The sequence below is a fragment of the Cherax quadricarinatus genome, chromosome 11, assembly GCF_038502225.1.
Source record: "Cherax quadricarinatus isolate ZL_2023a chromosome 11, ASM3850222v1, whole genome shotgun sequence".
Taxonomy (NCBI): Eukaryota; Metazoa; Arthropoda; class Malacostraca; order Decapoda; family Parastacidae; genus Cherax; species Cherax quadricarinatus.
Genome location: NC_091302.1, coordinates 4916947 through 4942965, shown reverse-complemented (window position 1 = coordinate 4942965; position 26019 = coordinate 4916947). Strand labels below are relative to the sequence as shown.

Below are 26019 nucleotides of genomic sequence, written 5' to 3'. Positions count from 1 at the left end.
AAAAGAAGAAAATTAAAGGTGAATACAGGAAAGAGTAAGGTTATGAGGATAACAAAAAGATTAGGTGATGAAAGATTGAATATCAGATTGGAGGGAGAGAGTATGGAGGAGGTGAATGTATTCAGATATTTGGGAGTGGACGTGTCAGCGGATGGGTCTATGAAAGATGAGGTGAATCATAGAATTGATGAGGGAAAAAGAGTGAGTGGTGCACTTAGGAGTCTGTGGAGACAAAGAACTTTGTCCTTGGAGGCAAAGAGGGGAATGTATGAGAGTATAGTTTTACCAACGCTCTTATATGGGTGTGATGCATGGGTGATGAATGTTGCAGCGAGGAGAAGGCTGGAGGCAGTGGAGATGTCATGTCTGAGGGCAATGTGTGGTGTGAATATAATGCAGAGAATTCGTAGTTTGGAAGTTAGGAGGAGGTGCGGGATTACCAAAACTGTTGTCCAGAGGGCTGAGGAAGGGTTGTTGAGGTGGTTCGGACATGTAGAGAGAATGGAGCGAAACAGAATGACTTCAAGAGTGTATCAGTCTGTAGTGGAAGGAAGGCGGGGTAGGGGTCGGCCTAGGAAAGGTTGGAGAGAGGGGGTAAAGGAGGTTTTGTGTGCGAGGGGCTTGGACTTCCAGCAGGTATGCATGAGCGTGTTTGATAGGAGTGAAAGGAGACAAATGGTTTTTAATACTTGACGTGCTGTTGGAGTGTGAGCAAAGTAACATTTATGAAGGGGTTCAGGGAAACCGGCAGGCCGGACTTGAGTCCTGGAGATGGGAAGTACAGTGCCTGCACTCTGAAGGAGGGGTGTTAATGTTGCAGTTTAAAAACTGTAGTGTAAAGCACCCTTCTGGCAAGACAGTGATGGAGTGAATGATGGTGAAAGTTTTTCTTTTTCGGGCCACCCTGCCTTGGTGGGAATCGGCCAGTGTGATAATAAAAAAAATATTATTATTATTTATAGAGGGGCAACTGATATATCGGATCATTATTTAGTTGTAGCTACAGTTAGAGTAAGAGGTAGATGGGAAAAGAGGAAGGTGGCAACAACAAGTAAGAGGGAGGTGAAAGTGTATAAACTAAGGGAGGAGGAAGTTCAGGGGAGATATAAGCGACTGTTGGCAGAAATGTGGGCTAGTGCAAAGATGAGTAGTGGGGGGGTTGAAGAGGGTTGGAATAGTTTTAAAAATGCAGTATTAGAATGTGGGGCAGAAGTTTGTGGTTATAGGAGGGTGGGGGCAGGTGGAAAGAGGAGTGATTGGTGGAATGATGAAGTAACGGGTGTGATAAAAGAGAAAAAGTTAGCTTATGAGAGGTTTTTACAAAGCAGAAGTGTTATAAGAAAAGCAGAGTATATGGAGAGTAAAAGAAAGGTGAAGAGAGTGGTGAGAGAGTGCAAAACGAGAGCAGATGATAGAGTGGGAGAGGCACTGTCAAGAAATTTTAATGAAAATAAGAAAAAATTTTGGAGTGAGTTAAACAAGTTAAGAAAGCCTAGGGAAAGTATGGATTTGTCAGTTAAAAACAGAGTAGGGGAGTTAGTAGATGGGGAGAGGGAGGTATTAGGTAGATGGCGAGAATATTTTGAGGAACTTTTAAATGTTGAGGAAGAAAGGGAGGCGGTAATTTCATGCACTGGTCAGGGAGGTATACCATCTTTTAGGAGTGAAGAAGAGCAGAATGTAAGTGTGGGGGAGGTACGCGAGGCATTACGTAGAATGAAAGGGGGTAAAGCAGCTGGAACTGATGGGATCATGACAGAAATGTTAAAAGCAGGGGGGGATATAGTGTTGGAGTGGTTGGTACTTTTGTTTAATAAATGTATGAAAGAGGGGAAGGTACCTAGGGATTGGCGGAGAGCATGTATAGTCCCTTTATATAAAGGGAAAGGGGACAAAAGAGATTGTAAAAATTATAGAGGAATAAGTTTATTGAGTATACCAGGAAAAGTGTACGGTAGGGTTATAATTGAAAGAATTAGAGGTAAGACAGAATGTAGGATTGCGGATGAGCAAGGAGGTTTCAGAGTGGGTAGGGGATGTGTAGATCAAGTGTTTACATTGAAGCATATATGTGAACAGTGTTTAGATAAAGGTAGGGAAGTTTTTATTGCATTTATGGATTTAGAAAAGGCATATGATAGAGTGGATAGAGGAGCAATGTGGCAGATGTTGCAAGTATATGGAATAGGTAAGTTACTAAATGCTGTAAAGAGTTTTTATGAGAATAGTGAGGCTCAGATTAGGGCGTGTAGAAGAGAGGGAGACTACTTCCCAGTAAAAGTAGGTCTTAGACAGGGATGTGTAATGTCACCATGGTTGTTTAATATATTTATAGATGGGGTTGTAAAAGAAGTAAATGCTAGGGTGTTCGGGAGAGGGGTGGGACTAAATTATGGGGAATCAAATTCAAAATGGGAATTAACACAGTTACTTTTTGCTGATGATACTGTGCTTATGGGAGATTCTAAAGAAAAATTGCAAAGGTTAGTGGATGAGTTTGGGAATGTGTGTAAAGGTAGAAAGTTGAAAGTGAACATAGAAAAGAGTAAGGTGATGAGGGTATCAAATGATTTAGATAAAGAAAAATTGGATATCAAATTGGGGAGGAGGAGTATGGAAGAAGTGAATGTTTTCAGATACTTGGGAGTTGACATGTCGGCGGATGGATTTATGAAGGATGAGGTTAATCATAGAATTGATGAGGGAAAAAAGGTGAGTGGTGCATTGAGGTATATGTGGGGTCAAAAAACGTTATCTATGGAGGCAAAGAAGGGAATGTATGAAAGTATAGTAGTACCAACACTCTTATATGGGTGTGAAGCTTGGGTTGTGAATGCAGCAGCGAGGAGGCGGTTGGAGGCAGTGGAGATGTCCTGTCTAAGGGCAATGTGTGGTGTAAATATAATGCAGAAAATTCGGAGTGTGGAAATTAGGAAAAGGTGTGGAGTTAATAAAAGTATTAGTCAGAGGGCTGAAGAGGGGTTGTTGAGGTGGTTTGGTCATTTAGAGAGAATGGATCAAAGTAGAATGACATGGAGAGCATTTAAATCTGTAGGAGAAGGAAGGCGGGGTAGGGGTCGTCCTCGAAAAGGTTGGAAGGAAGGGGTAAGAGAGGTTTTGTGGGCGAGGGGTTTGGACTTCCAGCAGGCGTGCATGAGCGTGTTTGATAGGAGTGAATGGAGACGAATGGTATTTGGAACCTGACGATCTGTTGGAGTGTGAGCAGGGTAATATTTAGTGAAAGGATTCAGGGAAACCGGTTATTTTTATATAGCCGGACTTGAGTCCTGGAAATGAGAAGTACAATGTCTGCACTCCAAAGGAGGGGTTCGGGATATTAGCAGTTTGGAGGGATATATTGTGTATCTTTATACGTACGTATATGCTTCTAAACTGTTGTGTTCTGAGCACCTCTGCAAAAACAGGGATTATGTGTGAGTGAGGTGAAAGTGTTGAATGATGATGAAAGTATTTTCTTTTTGGATCACCCTGCTGCAGTGGGAGACGGCCAACTTGTTAAAAAAAAAAAATAGTTCTTGTGATTTTATAGCCAATCTTTGTTCTGACACTAACATTATGTACTGAAATAGTACTCAGATTGTAACAATCACACTTGCAGGTGAACGTTGTCTCCTGCCCTGGTCATTTACTTTTGTCTGAAAATATATACAAAGTATTTATAGGTCCTAGCAATGTTTTACACATGCTGGAGTATGAACCTCCTTGAAGCATGGTGTTGTGACAAGGGTCAGAATGTGCCCTACTGTAGGGGGGAACCTTGCCTTTATATGTTTTTACTCGTGCACACAAACATGTCTTTGTATGTCTGTCTGTCAGTCTATCTTCCTGACTATCTGTCTGTCTGTCTGTACATCTATCTGTCTATCTGTACATCTGTCTGCCTATCTATCTGTCTCTCTGCCTAGTTCTGCTTATCTGTCTGTCCAGTTCAGCTTATCTGTCTTTCTGTCTTGTGTGTGTGCTTGGAGTGTAATATAAGCTCCTTGAATAATTGTATTATAACAGCATCAGATAACAGTGACATTTGATGAATGTGCACTGCTGGAGGGGGAACCTTGCCTTTGTGTTTTTACTCTTGCACACAAACATGTTTCTGTGTGTCTGTCTATCTGTACATCTATCTGTACATCTGTCTGTCTGTCTGTCTGCCTAGCTCTGCTTATCTGTCTTTCTGCCTGTGTGTGTCTGTCTTTCCATCTGCTTGTCTCTGTCTCAGGGAGTGGCTAGTAAACCTGTTGATTTGTGGTGTATAGGCTGCTCCCTGATTGTTGAGCAAGTGACACTGCTATTATTTGCGTCATGTTTATGTCTTGTATCTACGAACACTGTATAGCACTTGGCCTGGAATTTTTGGGTTATCCTAGGTAATTTACATTATGTATAGTAACTGTATTTATGAGTATATGTGAGAGACAGAGATACAGATAGACAGTGATATAGACAGACAGAGAGAGATATAGACAGATAGACAGAGATATAGACAGAGACATCCAAAGCCAGCCAGCTAAATACGTAAGAACATAAAGAAGGAACACTGCAGCAGGCCTACTGGCCCATGCAAAGCAGGTCCATGTCACCCTCCGGATTAGACCAATGACCCACCTAGTCAGGTCACATCCACTGAAAGAAGGAGCACGACATCTGACCTAGTAGCACAAGCTAGTCAGGTCCAATTCACACCCACTCATGCATTTATCTAACCTATTTTTACTTTTCTCTTAAAATGTGAGTGTTAATATGACATGACAACAGTGAATCCTTGGTGTTTGCCACAATATTTGCTCTAGCTGGCGCTCAGTTGAACTGGTGCTCCCACAAGGTACTAAGTGCTCCCAGATTTTTTTCATAGTGCGTACACTGAGTGCACAGACCCATTCTTTCATGTCTAATTGACTTGGGTCTATCGCACCAAATTTGAAGGAATGAAAAATAAAATGTTGATCTATGTTTGGAGCCTGCCACACGTGAACGTATATCTACGTGTGGACAGTTTAAGGGTTAAAAACAGAGTAGGGGAGTTAGTAGATAGGGAGACGGAGGTATTGGGTAGATGGCGAGAATATTTTGAGGAACTTTTAAATGTCAATGAAGAAAGGGAAGCGGTAATTTCATGCACTGGCCAGGGAGGTATACCATCTTTTAGGAGTGAAGAAGAGCAGGAGGTGAGTTTGATGGAGGTGTGTGAGGCATTACGTAGAACGACAGGGGTAAAGCAGCTGGAACTGACGGGATCATGACAGAAATGTTAAAAGCAGGGGGAGGGGATACAGTGTTGGAGTCATTGGTAGTTTTGTTTAATAACTGTATCAAAGTGGAGAAGGCACCTAGGGATTGGCAGAGAACATGTATAATTCCTTTATATAAAGGGAACGGGGACAAAAGAGATTGTAAAAATTATAGAGGAATAAGTTTACTGAGTATACCAGGAAAAGTGTATGGTAGGGTTATTATTGAAAGAATTAGAGGCAAGATGATATAGGATTGCAGATGAGCAAGGAGGTTTCAGAGTGGGTAGGGGATGTGTAGATCAAGTGTTTACATTGAAGCATATATTTTTTTTTTTTTTTATTATCACACTGGCCGATTCCCACCAAGGCAGGGTGGCCCGAAAAAGAAAAACTTTCACCATCATTCACTCCATCACTGTCTTGCCAGAAGGGTGCTTTACACTACAGTTTTTAAACTGCAACATTAACACCCCTCCTTCAGAGTGCAGGCACTGTACTTCCCATCTCCAGGACTCAAGTCCGGCCTGCCGGTTTCCCTGAATCCCTTCATAAATGTTACTTTGCTCACACTCCAACAGCACGTCAAGTATTAAAAACCATTTGTCTCCATTCACTCCTATCAAACACGCTCACGCATGCCTGCTGGAAGTCCAAGCCCCTCGCACACAAAACCTCCTTTACCCCCTCCCTCCAACCCTTCCTAGGCCGATCCCTACCCCGCCTTCCTTCCACTACAGACTGATACACTCTTGAAGTCATTCTGTTTCGCTCCATTCTCTCTACATGTCCGAACCACCTCAACAACCCTTCCTCAGCCCTCTGGACAACAGTTTTGGTAATCCCGCACCTCCTCCTAACTTCCAAACTACGAATTCTCTGCATTATATTCACACCACACATTGCCCTCAGACATGACATCTCCACTGCCTCCAGCCTTCTCCTCGCTGCAACATTCATCACCCACGCTTCACACCCATATAAGAGCGTTGGTAAAACTATACTCTCATACATTCCCCTCTTTGCCTCCAAGGACAAAGTTCTTTGTCTCCACAGACTCCTAAGTGCACCACTCACTCTTTTTCCCTCATCAATTCTATGATTCACCTCATCTTTCATAGACCCATCCGCTGACACGTCCACTCCCAAATATCTGAATACGTTCACCTCCTCCATACTCTCTCCCTCCAATCTGATATTCAATCTTTCATCACCTAATCTTTTTGTTATCCTCATAACCTTACTCTTTCCTGTATTCACCTTTAATTTTCTTCTTTTGCACACCCTACCAAATTCATCCACCAATCTCTGCAGCTTCTCTTCAGAATCTCCCAAGAGCACAGTGTCATCAGCAAAGAGCAGCTGTGACAACTCCCACTTTGTGTGTGATTCTTTATCTTTTAACTCCACGCCTCTTGCCAAGACCCTCGCATTTACTTCTCTCACAACCCCATGTATAAATATATTAAACAACCACGGTGACATCACACATCCTTGTCTAAGGCCTACTTTTACTGGGAAAAAATTTCCCTCTCTCCTACATACTCTAACTTGAGCCTCACTATCCTCGTAAAAACTCTTCACTGCTTTCAGTAACCCACCTCCTACACCATACACTTGCAACATCTGCCACATTGCCCCCCTATCCACCCTGTCATACGCCTTTTCCAAATCCATAAATGCCACAAAGACCTCTTTAGCCTTATCTAAATACTGTTCACTTATATGTTTCACTGTAAACACCTGGTCCACACACCCCCTACCTTTCCTAAAGCCTCCTTGTTCATCTGCTATCCTATTCTCCGTCTTACTCTTAATTCTTTCAATTATAACTCTACCATACACTTTACCAGGTACACTCAACAGACTTATCCCCCTATAATTTTCGCACTCTCTTTTATCCCCCTTGCCTTTATACAAAGGAACTATGCATGCTCTCTGCCAATCCCTAGGTACCTTACCCTCTTCCATACATTTATTAAATAATTGCACCAACCACTCCAAAACTATATCCCCACCTACTTTCAACATTTCTATCTTTATCCCATCAATCCCGGCTGCCTTACCCCCTTTCATTCTACCCACTGCCTCACGAACCTCCCCCACACTCACAACTGGCTCTTCCTCACTCCTACAAGATGTTATTCCTCCTTGCCCCATACACGAAATCACAGCTTCCCTATCTTCATCAACATTTAACAATTCCTCAAAATATTCCCTCCATCTTCCCAATACCTCTAACTCTCCATTTAATAACTCTCCTCTCCTATTTTTAACTGACAAATCCATTTGTTCTCTAGGCTTTCTTAACTTGTTAATCTCACTCCAAAACTTTTTCTTATTTTCAACAAAATTTGTTGATAACATCTCACCCACTCTCTCATTTGCTCTCTTTTTACATTGCTTCACCACTCTCTTAACCTCTCTCTTTTTCTCCATATACTCTTCCCTCCTTGCATCACTTCTACTTTGTAAAAACTTCTCATATGCTAACTTTTTCTCCCTTACTACTCTCTTTACATCATCATTCCACCAATCGCTCCTCTTCCCTCCTGCACCCACCTTCCTGTAACCACAAACTTCTGCTGAACACTCTAACACTACATTTTTAAACCTACCCCATACCTCTTCGACCCCATTGCCTATGCTCTCATTAGCCCATCTATCCTCCAATAGCTGTTTATATCTTACCCTAACTGCCTCCTCTTTTAGTTTATAAACCTTCACCTCTCTCTTCCCTGATGCTTCTATTCTCCTTGTATCCCATCTATATGTGAACAGTATTTAGATAAAGGTAGGGAAGCTTTCATTGCATTTATGAATTTTGAAAAGGCATATGATAGAGTGGATAGGGAAGCAATGTGGCAGATGTTGCAAGTACATATATGGAATAGGTGGTAAGTTTCTAAATGCTGTAAAGAGTTTTTATGAAGATAGCTAGGCTCAGGTTAGGGTGTGTAGAAGAGAGGGAGACTACTTCCCGGTAAAAGTAGGTCTTAGACAGGGATGTGTAATGTCACCATGGTTGTTTAATATATTTATAGATGGGGTTGTAAAAGAAGTAAATGCTAGGGTGTTCGGGAGAGGGGTGGGATTAAATTATGGGGAATCAATTGCAAAATGGGAATTGACAGAGTTACTTTTTGCTGATGGTACTGTGCTTATGGGAGATTCTAAAGAAAAGTTGCAAAGGTTAGTGGACAAGTTTGGGAGTGTGTGTAAAGGTAGAAAGTTGAAAGTGATCATAGAAAAGAGTAAGGTGATGAGGGTATCAAATGATTTAGATAAAGAAAAATTGGATATCATATTGGAGAGGAGGAGTATGGAAGAAGTGAATGTTTTCAGATGTTTGAGAGTTGACATGTCAGCGGATGGGTGTGTGAAGATGAGGTTAACCATAGAATTGATGAAAGAAAAGGTGAGTGGTGCATTGAGGTATATGGGGAGACAAAAAACATTATCTATGGAGGCAAAGAATGAATGTATGAAAGAATAGTGGTACCAACACTCTTATATGGGTGTGAAGCTTGGGTTGTGAATGCTGCAGCGAGGAGCCGGTGGAGATGTCCTGTCTAAGGGCAGTGTGTGGTGTAAATATTATGCAGAGAATTCAGAGTGTGGAAATTAGGAAAAGGTGTGGAGTTAATAAAAGTATTAGTCAGAGGGCTGAAGAGGGGTTGTTGAGGTGGTTTAGTCATTTAGAGAGAATGGATCAAAGTAAAATGATATGGAGGGCGTATAAATCTGTAGGGGAAGGAAGGCGGGGTAAGGGTTGTCCTCGAAAAGGTTGGAGAGAGGGGGTAAAGGAGGTTTTGGGGGTGAGGGGCTCGGACTTCCAGCAAGCATGCATGAGCATATTAGATAGGAGTGAATGGAGACGAATGGTATTTGGGACCTGATGAGCTGTTGGAGTGTGAGCAGGGTAATATTTAGTGAAGGGATTCATGGAAACTGGTTATTTTTATATAGCCGGACTTGAGTCCTGGAAATGGGAAGTACAATGCCTACACTTTAACCCTTTGACTGTCGCAGCCGTATATATACGTCTTACGAGGTACCGTTTGACGTGTATATATACTCATAAATTCTAGTGGCTTCAAATCAAGGAGGAGAAAGCTGGTAGGCCCACATGTGAGAGAATGGGTCTGTGTGGTCAGTGTGCACCATATAAAAAAATCCTGGAGCACGCAGTGCATAATGAGAAAAAAAAACTCCGACCGTTTTTTTTTAATTAAAATGCCGACTTTGTGGTCTATTTTCGTATAGTATTTATGGTTGTATTCTCGTTTTCTTGGTCTCATTTGATAGAATGGAAATTATAGAAATAGAGGTAATTTTGATTGATTTTACTATAAAAAGAACCTGGAAATGGAGCTCAAAGTAGGGGAAATGTTTGATGTTTGCAGATGTTCAAAAGTAAACAAATGATGTCATTGTCCAATAAATGTCCAACTAGCCATTCTAATATGCAGTCATGAATGGGTTGATGTTATTTATACAATTATTACAGTATTGCAATAGCCTGCATAATAGTAAATCTTCTATTTTTTGTTTGAATAAAAATTCAAAATAGAAAGCAAGAGTAATATCAGAGGGGCCTGGAGACATGACTGATGAACAAAGAAAATGTTATTTTAGAGCCAGGAATGTCTACATTGTTCATTCTGGACCTTATTTTGAAATTGTCGTATTTTTTAATTTTCGTGAAATTGGCCAAATTGCAAATTTCTGACCACGTTATGGGGTAGTTCAAATTGGTAAATGGGCAGTTTCTTGTACTCAATCAATAGAAAAAACGGAGTTCTAAAGAAATAGCTATGAATTTGGTCGACTGAAACGATGGAATTAGCCGATAATAGGGCTCAAAGTGGGCGAAATCGCTGATTTGTAAATATCACCGAGGTTGCTAACTTTACGAGAGCGTAATTCCGTCAGTTTTCCATCAAATTTCGTTTCATTTCATGAGAATTTTTTTTTTTTTTTTTTTTTTTTTTGCGACACCAGGAGACACCTCAGGATTGGGGGTTGCGACAGTCAAGGGGTTAAAGGAGGGGTTTGTGATATTGAAAGTTTGGAGGGATATGTTTTGTATCTGTATACGTATATGCTTCTAAACTGTTGTGTTCTGAGCACCTCTGCGAAAAGAGTGATTAAGTATGAGTGAGGTGAAAGTGTTGAATGATGATGAAAGTATTTTCTTTTTGGGGATTTTCTTTCTTTTTGGGTCACCCTGCCTCGGTGGGAGACGGCCAACTTGTTAAAAAAAAAAATTGAAAATACTGTAAAGTATAGATAATTATGTAATCATTAGTATGCAGATTTCCTAATTTGTTAGGAACTTGTAATTTTGTCATTAGGTTTGTTTGCTTTCTCAAAATACAACATTCTATAGAGGTTATGAATTGTATTTTTATAAATAATGAAATTTCCAAACAGATTGGTGAAAAACAAGAGATGGGGACTATTCGGAAGTGTATAATTGAAGAGTCGGAGTGGATCAATCAGATGTCGTGCACCACAGTAGAACTGAAAGCTGAGATATCACAGTTGCATTCCGAGGTCTTAGAAGGCTACACGCTGCTAGAAGAAGCTGAAGCACAACTGAACAAAAGTAAAAATCCAAGGTAATATTAACAGCTTAAGTGTAAATTATTGACTTGTCATACAAGTCTACCTCAGTGTTGTTAGTCACTGTATAAATTAACCCTAGTTTTGTAAGCAAAGAGATATTCCATCTTCCAGCTGGTTGTTCCTGGAGCATAGCTGTAGGAAATGAGATCTGCTAGAGGGTAACAGATGGTTAAAAGATCTCCATTGAGGTACACATTGTAAGGAAATCCCTTAAAAAAAATTGATGAAATTTTTGAGAAGAGCTATTGAAAAATGATTTGTCAAATCCTACTAAAAGACTAGTTTTTTATTCTTCAGAATGGTGTACTGTACAGTATTACATTTTACTTTGCCAGACCTGAGTCCTGGAGGTGGGAAGTACAGTGCCTGCACTCTGAAGGAGGGGTTTGAGATATTTGTTGTTTGGAGGGGGAGCTGAACTGTTGTATCTGTGTGCCTCTGGAAAGACAGTGATAGTGCGAATGGTAGTGAAAGTGTTTCTTTTTCAGGTCACCCTACCTCAGTGGGAGATGGACAGTGTGGTAAGAAAAAAAAAAGATATTTGCACCTACAGACAGGTTCATATAGTTAGTTATTTTCTCTTTGATAGACTGTGTACTCATATGTCAGTTAACACTGAATGATTCATCCAGGTTTAGCACTTTCCAAACATAATACTCTAATAATAAGTACACAATACACAAATAACCCGCACATAAAAGAGAGAAGCTTACGACGACGTTTCGGTCCGACTTGGACCATTGACAAAGTCACACTAACCAGAGGTGGAGTAGGACGGCTATATATAGGCAGGAAGAGGTGATGGGAGTAGTAGTAGTAGTAGTACAAGAATGGTATATAATACCGACAAGATAAAATTAAGACACATGCGCAACACCCGGGCATCCCTATCGTAGACGTTTCGCCATCCAGCAAGCCACTGGATGGCGAAACGTCCATAACAAAGACAACCAGACGCTGCACATGTGTCTTAATTTCATCAGTAGTTGTAGTAGTAGTAGTGGTGGTAGTGGTAGTAGTGGGAAATGAGGACGAGCCAGTCAAATACAAAGGAAGGGGAGCACTGCAAGAGAGCTAGGTGCCCACTGAGGGAGAGCAAGCGCACAGAGGTGCGTGAAAGGGGAAGTGGGAAATAAATGAAGAAGGAACAGAAACACAAGACAGAAGAGAGAAAGACAACCCAGAGGAGAAAAGGAAAGAGAAAAGGGGAAGAGGGAGAAGAAGAAAAAGAAAAAGAAAAAATAAGGAATTAGGTTAAGTCACGGGTGTTCTGAAGTTTGGAGCATTTTACAATGTAGTGGGAGAGGAAGGCACCTACAGAGACAAAGCCAGGGCTAAGGTTCATACAAGGAAAGTTGTGTATTAGAGAGGATTCAACTAGACGGCGACTGTTCGAGTTGGAAGTAGGGAAGACAGTTTTAGCAGAAGACCAGTCAATAGGATGGCTATGATCTCTGACGTGACAGAAAAGAGCATTGCTAGTGTCGGCAAGCCTAACACTATTTTTGTGCTCCTTAAGTCTGTCAGAAAGAGATCGACCAGTTTCTCCAAAGTATTGAAGAGGACAGGAGGAGCAAGAAATAGAGTAGACACCAGGAACATTTGTAGAGGGAGGAGAGGTATGAACGAGATTAGTGCGAAGAGTGTTAGTCTGGCGGAAGGTAAGCTTGATGTCTAAGGGACGGAGAGAATTGTTGAGATTAGAAAGACCGGAAATGTAGGGAAGGCAGAGGATACAAGAGTTCCCAGGAGTAGAGAGTTTGGGAGAGAAGAAATTGCATTTAGCACGTGAGAGGGCAGAGTCTATGAAATGGGAAGGGTAGCCAAGACAGGAAAACGAATTATGAAGAGTGGAAATTTCTGCTGGAAGGAACTGAGGATCACAGATGCGGAGGGCACGGAGAAAGAGGGAGATAAGAACACTTTTCTTGACAGGGGAAGCATGATAGGAAAAGTAGTGAATGTACATGCCACTGTGCATAGGTTTTCGGTAAACGGAAAAGGAAAAACCTGTATCTGAGCGGTGGACATGGACATCAAGGAAAGGAAGCAAGGAATTAGATTCCCATTCAGCTTTAAACTTAATGGAAGGGGCAAGATTATTAAGAGCTTCAAGAAGTTCTGCCCCCTTCCTTCTCCCACTTCCTGAAAACCAGCCCACTGGGCACTCCCTTTCCTGATCATGCCTGTCTCCTACTTCAACAGCTCATTCTTTCTACTAAATCACAGGTTGAAGATGCCTTCTTTACTTTCTGTCAACGTCAACGTGCTCTCTTTGTGGCTCTACCACAGGATCTCTGTAACCTTTTCTCTACCATTGCCTTTGACACTGCTCTCCTGAATACACAAATTCATTCTTCCATACTACAGAATAAACTTCAACTTCTCATCTCAGCTAGCCCTTGGTCTAAATTCTCCCTCACTGACTGTGTTACTAACCTGTCTTCTGTCTCACTCTCTCAATATGAGCTTGAACTTCTCGGTTTTGGCCTTTCCTTTGCCACTTCGCCTACTCCTCGTGCTGGTATTTCCCTGATTAGCTCTTTTGATTCCTTTCGTCAATCTCGCTCCCGTAATCTTCCTGACTTGCCCACTTTTCGTGGCGCTCTCCTTCCTGCTCTTGTTAGTCTGTTTTCTAAGAATCACCACCTTCCATGCTGTTACCAACTTGCCCTTTCTTCTCTTAAATCCAACACTAACATTGTCATACTATCTTCTGACAAAGGTAATTCAGTAGTTATCCTTGATCGCGAGGATTACCTCCGTAAAGCTGATGTCTTGCTCTCCGACTCACGTACATACACTCCTCTCATTTCCAACCCTCTTGATCGCATCAAGAGAACTTTCAACAAAAAACTAAGGACTCTCTCCAACCTCTGTCCTCCTGGCTTTGACCTTGTTCAACGGTTTCGTGTCATCTGTCCCTCTCTTCCCTATTTCTGTGGCCTTCCCAAAACTCATAAACCTGATATTCCTCTTCGTCCTATCATATCCTCTAGAGGTTCTGTCTCTTATTCTCTTGCTTCTTGGCTGGCCAAAACCCTCACTCCCTTTCTTTGTACTTTTTCTCCTGCCCACCTCCGTCACTCTCAAGACTTCATTGAACGGGTTCGCTCTCTCCCAACCTGCAAGATGCTTAGTCTTGACGTTGAGTCCTTCTTCACCAATGTCCCTCTTGATGATGTCCTTGATTTCCTTAGAGAGAAGGCCCATGTAGGGGTTCTTCATCTCCCTATACGTACTGATGTCTTTCTTGATCTTATCCGCCTCTGTGTGGACTCTAACTCCTTTTCCTTCCAAGGGAAATATTATTCTCAAACCTTCGGTGTCACTATGGGCTCTCCTCTCTCTCCTGTCCTTGCTAATCTTTACATGGAATACTTCGAGACTGTTCTTCTTCCTACCCTCGATGTGCAACCTTCACTCTGGCTCCGCTATGTGGATGACATCTTTGCTCTGTGGCCTCATGACTCGTCTCTTCCAACCTTTTCTTGAAGCTCTTAATAATCTTGCCCCTTCCATTAAGTTTAAAGCTGAATGGGAATCTAATTCCTTGCTTCCTTTCCTTGATGTCCATGTCCACCGCTCAGATACAGGTTTTTCCTTTTCCGTTTACCGAAAACCTATGCACTGTGGCATGTACATTCACTACTTTTCCTATCATGCTTCCCCTGTCAAGAAAAGTGTCCTTATCTCCCTCTTTCTCTGTGCCCTCCGCATCTGTGATCCTCAGTTCCTTCCAGCAGAAATTTCCACTCTTCATAATTCGTTTTCCCGTCTTGGCTACCCTTCCCATTTCATAGACTCTGCCCTCTCACGTGCTAAACACAATTTCTTCTCTCCCAAACTCTCTACTCCTGGGAACTCTTCTTTCCTCTGCCTTTCCTACATTTCCGGTCTTTCTAATCTCAACAATTCTCTCCGTCCCTTAGACATCAAGCTTACCTTCCGCCAGACTAACACTCTTCGCACTAATCTCGTTCGTACCTCTCCTCCCTCTGCAAATGTTCCTGGTGTCTACTCTATTTCTTGCTCCTCCTGTCCTCTTCAATACTTTGGAGAAACTGGTCAATCTCTTTCTGACAGACTTAAGGAGCACAAAAATAGTATTAGGCTTGCCGACACTAACAATGCTCTTTTCTGTCACGTCAGAGATCATAGCCATCCTATTGACTGGTCTTCTGCTAAAACTGTCTTCCCTACTTCCAACTCGAACAGTCGCCGTCTAGTTGAATCCTCTCTAATACACAACTTTCCTTGTATGAACCTTAGCCCTGGCTTTGTCTCTGTAGATGCCTTCCTCTCCCACTACATTGTAAAATGCTCCAAACTTCAGAACACCCGTGACTTAACCTAATTCCTTATTTTTTCTTTTTCTTTTTCTTCTTCTCCCTCTTCCCCTTTCCTCTTTCCTTTTCTCCTCTGGGTTGTCTTTCTCTCTTCTGTCTCGTGTTTCTGTTCCTTCTTCATTTATTTCCCACTTCCCCTTTCACGCACCTCTGTGCGCTTGCTCTCCCTCAGTGGGCACCTAGCTCTCTTGCAGTGCTCCCCTTCCTTTGCATTTGACTGGCTCGTCCTCCTTATTTCCCACTGCTGCTGCTGCTGCTGCTGCTGCTGCTGCTGCTGCTGCTGCTGCTGCCAGTGGCTTGCTGGATGGCGAAACGTCTACGATAGGGATGCCCGGGTGTTGCACATGTGTCTTAATTTCATCTTGTCGGTATTATATACCATTCTTGTACTACTACTACTACCATCACCTCCTCCTGCCTATATATAGCCGTCCTACTCCACCTCTGGTTAGTGTGACTTTGTCAATGGTCCAAGTCGGACCGAAACGTCGTCGTAAGCTTCTCTCTTTTATGTGCGGGTTATTTGTGTATCGTTCCAGTCACGGTATTGTGCCTTTTTTGTTATTTATTCTCTAATAATAAGAATAGTGTAATATTTTATTATCACACTGGCTGATTCCCTCCAAGGCAGGGTGACCCGAAAAAGAAAAACTTTCACCATTATTCACTCCATCACTGTCTTGCCAAAAGGGTGCTTTACACTACAGTTTTTAAACTGCAACATTAACACCCCTTCTTCAGAGTGCAAAACTATACTCTCATACATTCCCCTCTTTGCCTCCAAGGACAAAGTTCTTTGTCTCCACAGACTCCTAAGTGCACCGCTCACCCTGTTTCCCTCATCAATTCTATGATTCACCTCATCTTTCATAGACCCATCCGCTGACATGTCCACTCCCAAATATCTGAATACATTCACCTCCTCCATACTCTCTCCCTCCAATCTGATATCCAATCTTTCATCACCTAATCTTTTTGTTATCCTCATAACCTTACTCTTTCTTGTATTCACTTTTAATTTTCTTCTTTTGCATACCCTACCAAATTCATCCACCAACCTCTGCAACTTCTCTTCAGAATCTCCCAAGAGCACAGTGTCATCAGCAAAGAGCAACTGTGACAACTCCCTCTTTATGTGCGATTCTTTATTTTTTCAACTCCACGCCTCTTGCCAAGACCCTCACATTTACTTCTCTTACAACCCCATCTATAAATACAATAAACAACCACGTTGACATCACACACCCTTGTTTAAGGCCTACTTTTACTGGGAAATAGTCTCCCTCTTTCCTACGTTCTCTAACTTGAGCCTCACTATCCTCATAAAAACTCTTCACTGCTTTCAGTAACCTACCTCCTACACCATACACCTGCAACATCTGCCACATTGCCCCCCTATCCACCCTGTCATACGCCTTTTCCAAATCCATAAATGCCACAAAAACCTCTTTAGCCTTATCTAAATACTGTTCACTTATATGTTTCACTGTAAACACCTGGTCCACACACCCCCTACCTTTCCTTATGCCTCCTTGTTCATCTGCTATCCTATTCTCTGTCTTACTCTTAATTCTTTCAATAATAACTCTACCATACACTTTACCAGGTATACTCAATAGACTTCTCCCCCTATAATTTTTGCACTCTCTTTTGTCCCCTTTGCCTTTATACAAAGGAACTATGCATGCTCTCTGCCAATCCCTAGGTACCTTACCCTCTTCCATACATTTATTAAATAATTGCACCAACCACTCCAAAACTATATCCCCACCTGCTTTTAACATTTCTATCTTTATCCCATCAGTCCCGGCTGCCTTACCCCCTTTCATTTTACCTGCTGCCTCATGAACTTCTCCCACACTCACAACTGGCCCTTCCTCACTCCTACAAGATTTTATTCCTCCTTGCCCTATACACGAAATCACAGCTTCCCTCTCTTCATCAACATTTAACAATTCCTCAAAATATTCCCTCCATCTTTCCAATACCTCTAACTTTCCATTTAATAACTCTCCTCTCCTATTTTTAACTGACAAATCCATTTGTTCTCTAGGCTTCCTTAACTTGTTAATCTCACTCCAAAACTTTTTCTTAATTTCAACAAAATTTGCTGATAACATCTCAACCACTCTCTCATTTGCTCTCTTTTTACATTGCTTCACCACTCTCTTAACCTCTCTCTCTTTCTCCATATACTCTTCCCTCCTTGCATCACTTCTGCTTTGTAAAAACTTCTCATATGCTAACTTTTTCTCCCTTACTACTCTCTTTACATCATCATTCCACCAATCGCTCCTCTTCCCTCCCGAACCCACTTTCCTGTAACCACAAACTTCTGCTGAACACACTAACGCTACATTTTTAAACCTACCCCATACCTCTTCGACCTCATTGCCTATGCTCTCATTAGCCCATCTATCCTCCAATAGCTGTTTATATCTTACCCTAACTGCCTCCTCTTTTAGTTTATAAACCTTCACCTCTCTCTTCCCTGATGCTTCTATTCTCCTTGTATCCCATCTACCTTTTACTCTCAGTGTAGCTATAACTAAAAAGTGATCTGATATATATGTGGCCCCTCTGTAAACATGTACATCCTGAAGTCTACTCAACAGTCTTTTACCTACCAATACATAATCCAACAAACTACTGTCATTTTGCCCTACATCATATCTTGTATACTTATTTATCCTCTTTTTCTTAAAATATGTGTTACCAATAACTAAACCCATTTCTATACAAAGTTCAATCAACACATGTCTCTAGGCTGCATAAATTCACCAGACATATTTTGCTATGTCTGCAGACAATTCACCCCTTCAGATTCTCAGAGCAACATTACTCCTTTATTGAAGCTGCTACTCTCCTTATTTTGGCTGCAAACTTGGAAACCAGGACAAACCATTAGCACCACACAAAGCTTGCAAGAGTTGCATCAATAAACCCAAAATGTGGTCAGTTGGAAAACTTAAATGTATGCCCTTTGGAGTACCAGTGGTATTGCAGGAGCAGATGAACCACCATGATGACTGCTACTTTTGTATGACTAAAGTAGCTGGATTCAACAAGAAGACTAAAGATCGCATAATACTCAAAGATTCCTTCAGCAATAAGGCCTGTTCCCCACACTGAAGATATTCCTGTACCTGTGAACCTGAGACATGGCAAATTTAATTGGAGTCTAATGCCAGTGATTCTAAGGAAATAGAAGTAGACTGTGAACCACCAACAAATGATGATCCCAAACCCTTCAAGTTGAGCTCAATGACTTGGTGAGAGACCTTAACCTTCCAAAAGAAAGTGCACAGTTACTTGGCTCTAGACTGAAGGAACAACATATGCTTGGTACCATCATCGTGAAGCAGAATTCACTTGGTTCTTTGACAAAGAGGAACCTTTAGTTTTCTGTTCAAATATTTCTGGCCTTATTGAACACATGGGGATGTCATACAAAGCAGATGAATGGAAGCTTCATTGATTCTTCTAAAAGAAGTTTGAAGGCTGTACTTCTTTACAATGGCAACATAGCTGCATCTGTGCCAATTGGCCATAGTGTCCAAATGTCAGAAACTTACGCAAATATGAAGACACTAATATCCGCAATCAAGTACCAGAATTTCAATTTTCTCATTTGTGGCGATTTAAAAGTTATTGCTCTCCTATTTTTGTGTCTTTGGGATAGTAGGGCAGACAGCCAGCACTGTGAACAAAAAAACTGGCCACCAAGAACCAGCTTCTTACCCGGAAATCACAACGTGAGAACTGCGCCACTAGTTGACCCCAAGAAAATTCTTCTGCCACCACTCCACATCAAATTAGAGCTTATGAAAAATTTTGTGAAGGCCTTGAACAAGTATGGAACTGCTTTCGGAGTCAGAGTTTCCTCAAAGGCAAGCTAAAAGCAGGAATCTTTGTTGGCCCTCAGATTCGGGAATTGATACAGCATTAGCAGGTGTCGAAAAAATGATCCAAGACCTGATTTCAAGTTTCCATCAACGTGGGTCTAAAATGAGTGTGAAGATGCACTTTTTGCACTCACACCTTGACTATTTTCCCAACAATTGTGGGGACTACAGTGAGGAACAAGGGGAGCAGTTCCATAAGGATATTTGCACCATGGAAACTTGATACCATGGCAACTGGAATGTCAGCATGATGGCGGATTACTGCTGGTCATTGAAACGTAATGGTCTCGATGCACAGCACAAGTGAAAATCAAAGCAGTCCTCCTTCCTTTGATTCAATATGTAGGCTAGGAGCATATTTTTTTTAATAAAATCATTTGAGTTGATTCATGTTGATTAGGAATTCATTTTTTTTTTTTTAACAAGTTGGCCATCTCCCACCGAGGCAGGGTGACCCAAAAAAGAAAGAAAATCCCCAAAAAGAAAATACTTTCATCATCATTCAACACTTTCACCTCACTCACACATAATCACTGTTTGTACAGAGGTGCTCAGAACACAACAGCTTAGAAGCATATACCTGTAAAGATACACAACATATCCTTTCATATGTTTGTAAAACTAACAGAATGTGCTTTTCCATGATTACTTTCCTAATTTTAATAAATTAACAATTTATTAAAAATTCATATTTTTTATTTTAATTAATTTGTATTTTTTTTCAAAATCCTTACATGATAGAGCAGAATGGTTTAGATATTTACAGCCAGAAGCCCAAGAATATGTAAGATTGCAACCATGAATAAAAATAAAAATTAAAAACATTCCAAATGAAGACCAGCGTAATAAATTTCTTAAACTTTCTGTATTTTGTAATTTCCAAAAGAGTAATATGATAACTATCATTTTTTTTTTTTAGCACATCGGCCATCTCCCACCAAGGCAGGGTGACCCAAAAAAGAAAGAAACACTTTCACCATCATTCGACACTGTCACCATCATTCACACATAATCTCTGTCTTTGCAGAGGTGGCCAGATACGACAGTTCATCCCAAATCCAGTATCCCAAACTCCTCCTTTAAAGTGCAGGCATTGTACTTTCTACCGCCAGGACTCAAGTCTGGCTAACCAGTTTCCCTGAAACCCTTGAAAAATACGCATTACCCTGCTCATACTCTAACAGCTCATCAAGTCCCAAAAACCATTCGTCTCCATTCACTCCAAACTTGTTCACACGTGCCTGCTGTATGTCCAAGCCCCTTGCACACGAAACCTCTTTCATCCCCCTCCCGCTATCCTTTTCTAGGACAACACCTACCCCTCCCTCCCTCTACTACAGATCTATACACCCTCCAAGTCATCCTGTTTTGCTCCATCCTCTAAATGACCAAACCACCTCAACAGCCCTTCTTCAGTCCAATGAATAATACTTTTAGTAGCTCCACATCTAATTTCCACACTACGAATTCTCTGCATAATATTTACACCACACATTGCCCTTATACACGACATCTCCACTTCCTCCAGCCTCCTCCTTTCTGCAGCATTTATATCCCATACTTCACACCCATTTAAGATTGTTGGTACTGCTGTACTCTGATACATTCTTTTCTTTGCCTCCATGGATAACTTTCTTTGTCTCCACAGATACCTCAATGCACCACCAACCCTTTTTCCTTCATCAGTTCTATGGTTAACCTTGTACATACTTCATAAACCCATCCACTGATGAGTCTTCTCTCAAATAGCTGAACACATTCACTTCTTCCCTACTCCCTCCCTCCAATGTGATATCCAGTTTTTCTTTACCTAACTCATTTGATACCCTCCTCACCTTATGTTATCTATGTTCACTTTTATTTTTTTTAAATTCAAATAGATGTAAGCATGTTATTCTTTTTTTTCTGGTTTAATTATTTTTTTTTTAACACGTCTGCTGCTTCCCACTAAGGCAGGGTGTCCCAAAAAGACAGAAAAACCCAAAAAGAAAGAAAAAACATTCATCATCATTCAACACTTTCACCATTACTCATACAGAATCACTGTCTTTGCAGAGGCGCTCATTTACGACAGTTTAGAAGTCCCTCCATACTGCCAATATTCTAAATCCTGCCTTTAAAGTGCAGGCATTGTACTTCCCATTTCCAGGACTCAAGTCCAGCTAACTGGTTTCCCTGAATCCCTTCACAAAATATTACCCTGCTCTCCCTCCAACATTTTGTCAGGTCCCATAAACCATTTGTCTCCATTCACCCATATCTAACATGCTCACTGCCATAAAGGCTTAGTGCTTCTTTTTGAGTATAATAATAATAATCACTACCATAAAGATAGAATTCAAGTGCATGCATTTGTTGGCAGTTTATTTTTATTCATTGCTCTTTTTATTACTTTGTTCTTGCCATTTGCATTGTCTTGATGCTGGTGAAGGGTTGTTGGTCTGAGGAAGTCGAGCCATTTTTCTCTTCCTTGGATCAAACCTGATTACCTTCCATTTCCCAGGTGCTGTGTAACCAACAGATTTAGTATTTTACAGTGAACATGTTACTATGCATATTTGCACGCCTCTGGCAAGACAGTCATAGTGTGAATGATGGTGAAAGTGTTTCTTTTTCAGGTCACTCTGCCTCAGTGAGAGACGGCCAGTGTATTAAAAAAAAATGTTAATTTAAAATTTGGTACAATATTTTTCAGATACTTTTTGTCCCTCCAATCACGGCCCCTTGACCCTCGGAGCCGTAAAAAACTGGAAGAAATTCGCTCTTTGTATCAGTATCTCCAGAGTCAGATGGTGGAAATAAATACTAGACTTCACCTTGATTGGGCTGCTTTTACAAATAATATGAACAATAAAAAGTAAGTGGACTTTATTGAAGCTATGCAATACCAACAAGTTGATGAATAAGACACACAGTCAACACTTGGGAATCTTAATTGTCAGCAATAAATATTCCCATATTTTGCATATTAAATGGATTTAACCTCAAATGAAGAAGATTAGGGAATAAAATGTCACAATAAAATCTTGTTCTACACCTCTGTCTTTTCTTTATTTCTCATGACACTAAGACTTGTTTCCTGGTTTACCTTGTTTTGATATTGGCAGTAAATATTACGCTTAGTTCTCCATGGGGAAGTGGAACATAATTCTTCCTCCATAAGCAATGCGTGTCATAAGAAGTGATAAAATGCCGGGAACATGAGGCTGCTAACATTTTTAGGGCCACCCTTCTTTGGTGGGATACGGCCAGTTTATTGAAAGAAAAAAGATTATGCTTAGTCTTTTCTTTTCCATTGTTGACTGGAGTTTATCTTGAGCTAACTTATGTTGCTGTGATATATCTTTGGTTCTTCTATTGCTTTGGATAATTTGTATATTTCATGTTTTTTCAGCTTTCATTTGGAGAGAAATTTTCATAGTTCTGCTTGTTTTCCTGTTCTCCAGGGTTTAGTTTGCTTTGGACATTTCCCTGGCTCTTCTTGAATTTTGCTCAATTGTATTGTTTCTTAAATAATTCATAGTCTTTTTTTTTTTTTTTTTTTTTCATTCCTTTCTGGGTGGATACATACTATAGTTATTTTCTATAAAATGTATTTTTTGTTAATATATTTGGGTGTCTGGAACGGATTACTACACTTGTCTGGCACCTCTTAGTATTTTGGCTTGAAAAAGGCTATCATTTTCTAGATGGTATAAATCTTGAAAATTGGTTTAGGCTTGTGATTGTCAGTTTGCAGGAGCATAGTTAAGCTTTTGGTGTTGCACCTTAAATATTTACTCTGTCATAAAGTGTTAAAAAGTTTGTGGTTGTAGCAATTAATACTTTGTGTAAACCATTTCATTTTCAACCACTCCTTGAAAAGTAAAACTTCTAGTGTCCTTTCAGAAACTTTTTTCACTACTGTCAGCACAGCTTTCACATTCTTTAACAGAAAACTTGAGTTACCTGCATCAGAGACACTCTATCAAGCTCTTCGAAAATGCAACAGCCTTCGGCGAATGTGCGAGAGACAGGTAGATACACTGTGTGACAGACTCAAGGCCCTTCAGATCAGTTTTCTGACTTTTGGGCTTTCATCCCATCGGCAGTATGAAGAGTAAGTATTTTCCACATATTATATCTAAAATGTTGTAATTTGGTGGGAGACAATCATTGTACTAAAATAATGTGTGTGTGTTTGTGTTGTGTGTGTGCATGGTTTTGTGGGTGTTTTGTGCGTATGTATTTTTTTTTTTAACATGTCGGCCCTTTCCCATCGAGGCAGGGTGACCCAAAAAGAAAGAAAAAAAACTTTCTTTATTCAGTACTTTCACCATCATTCATACATAATCACTGTCTTTGTACAGGTGCTCAGATACGACAGTTTAGATGTCCCTCCAAATAGCCAATATCCCAGACCCCTCCTTTAAAATGCAGGCATTGTACTTCCCACCTCCAGGGCTCAAGTACGGCTAACCAGTTTCCCTGAATCCCTTCACAGAACATTACCCTGCTCACACTCCAACAGCTTGTAAGATCCCAAAAACCATTCGTCTCCTTTCACTCCTATCTGACATGCTCATGCACGCTTGCTGGAAGCAAGTGTGCATGAGCATGCATATGCTTAATGAGTGTGTACATGCTTAATGAGAGTGTACATGCTTAATGAATGTATACATGCTTAATGAGTGTGTACAGGCTTAATGACTACATCATAACTCAAAAAAAAAAAAAATCCAAAACTCCTGGGGTCACTTATCAATTTAGTGCATCCATCACTGTCTGCAAAATAACCTCTGCTTGTCATGTCATCATGCTGCAAGGAAACCTCTACTCACAACGTTGTTTTTGGGTGGCTTTTTTTGAAAACTAGGTTCAGAAATTTTATGAGAAAAAGATGGAAAAACTCCATATATGAAAATTTTTTCACTGCTTAGCAGTGCACAAGCATATTTTGCCGTAACAGAACTACAGAGGAATTTAATTTATGAATGCATGAGTTACAGTAATTTGCACTTAGTGTATATGTGAGGTCCAAAAGAAATAATATTAAAGGAAAGGTTTGGGATATTGGTTGTTTGGAGTGACATCTAAACTGTCATATCTGGGTGCCTCTGCAATGACTGTGATTATGTGTAAATGATGGTGAAAGTGTTTCCTTTTTTGGGTCACTCTACCTTAGTGGGAGACAGCCGATGTGTTAAAAAACTATGTATTATTTTATAAATGTTGATCTGCAGTCATGAACATGTGTGACATCCTTTGTACCATTGTTTATTATACCATATCACTTTCATGGAATACAAATTTGTCAGTTGAAACACCAGATTGCAGCTCTAGCAAGTTGGAGGACCCCTGTGTGTAGTAAAGATAGCAGTACATGGCAAACAATTTTGCTCCATATATCACATTTTTTAATACAGTTGCAAGAAAATAGATGTTGTAACTACAAGAAAACTTGGTGGTGGTAGTGTTTTGTCTGCCAGGAAATGATTTATTATGTATGTTTTTGACAGATAAGGACCCATTTAGTAATGAAATAACTTCTGTCATACAAAACTTTTATGTCACATGCCATCAGTTATCAACCATCAGCACTACCACTATCCACCACCATAGTGCCACACCTCACCACTGCAACCAACTACCATTCACCACCCATTATTACTACTGCATTATTAAATTTTATTTGATTTCAGTGATGATTGTCTGGCTAACCTTGAGAGAGCACTGAGGGAGACCACACTGAGTACAAGTCCTCGCCTAACTCTACTTAAAATGCTCCCTCCTCAGAAGCAGACCAAGCTACAGAAGGTTCTCTCTCAAAGAAAGATCATTCCTCTGAGGTAAGTAAAATTTATTTTAACCTCTTTTAGCTTCAGAAATGCTTAGAAGTTTTCAGGCAGGAAGTATAGAACAAAGCCAGTGATAGTGAAAGTTTCTATCTTTTTTGATCACCTTGCCTTAGTCACTTAGTGGGAGATGGTCGGTGTTTTTTTTTTTTTTTTTTTTTTTTTTTTTTTTTTTTTTTTTTTTTTTTTTCCAACAAGTCGGCCGTCTCCCACCGAGGCAGGGTGACCCAAAAAAGAAAGAAAATCCCCAAAAAGAAAATACTTTCATCATCATTCAACACTTTCACCACACTCGCACATTATCACTGTTTTTGCAGAGGTGCTCAGAATACAACAGTCTAGAAGCATACACATATAAAGATACACAACATATGGTCGGTGTATTAACAAAAATTTAATATAGGAGCACTGCAGTAGACCTGTTGGCCCATGTAAAGTGAGTCCTTCTCATGCCTAACTCTCATCTAATGTAAAAAATTGCTTCTACAACCTTACTAGACTATAACCAAAATCAATTTTTTGAGTTCTTGAACTGAAGTGAATTCAAGTTCCTGAATTGAATGTCAATTAATGTGCAAAATAGTACCTATAATGTCATCTAATGTGTATTAATAGTACCTATAGACTTACTAGACTATATCCCAACTAATTATTTCTTTTAATAATGTACAGTGATACACCCTTGTAGTCTTAAGTTTGGCCAAAATGCTCTGCATAACTATAGGCTTGCAACAAGCTCTCTAAGTGTCACCCATTTCTGTATAAACAATGTATCATGTTAAAATAAACTTGGATTTACTCAAATTAGTTTAACCTATTTTTAAAACTACTCAAGTTGTTAGCTTACATAACACAGTTTGTTCTGCTCACCTGCAACTTGTGCTGAAACAGTTTTTTCCTCTGGCCTCTCTAAATCTGAATTTATCTAACTTGAATCCATTGTTTGGTTTGCTTAGTCATATAAGTGTTCAAAAATACAACACTCATAAATAATTGTCCTTAATAAGTGCCAAGTTAAACCAGACAAAATACAGTTTGTTGTAACTGATATCCC

General features: G+C 40.4%; 1 protein-coding gene across 4 annotated transcripts in view; it reads left to right on the top strand.

Annotated features, from left to right (window-relative positions):
• Window positions 1-26019, top strand: part of LOC128687488 (nuclear pore complex protein Nup214) — a 147393-nt gene that overhangs the window by 61562 nt on the left and 59812 nt on the right. For all 4 annotated transcript variants that reach the window (XR_011391858.1, XM_053774953.2, XM_070083914.1 and 1 more), the window contains 4 exons: window positions 10683-10870; window positions 21827-21988; window positions 23066-23230; window positions 24813-24959. Coding sequence is in view for 3 of the 4 variants with exons in the window: in XM_053774953.2 (XP_053630928.2) it covers window positions 10683-10870; window positions 21827-21988; window positions 23066-23230; window positions 24813-24959 (662 nt within the window). In the remaining variant the exon portion in view is untranslated. The remainder of the gene's footprint in view (window positions 1-10682; window positions 10871-21826; window positions 21989-23065; window positions 23231-24812; window positions 24960-26019) is intronic.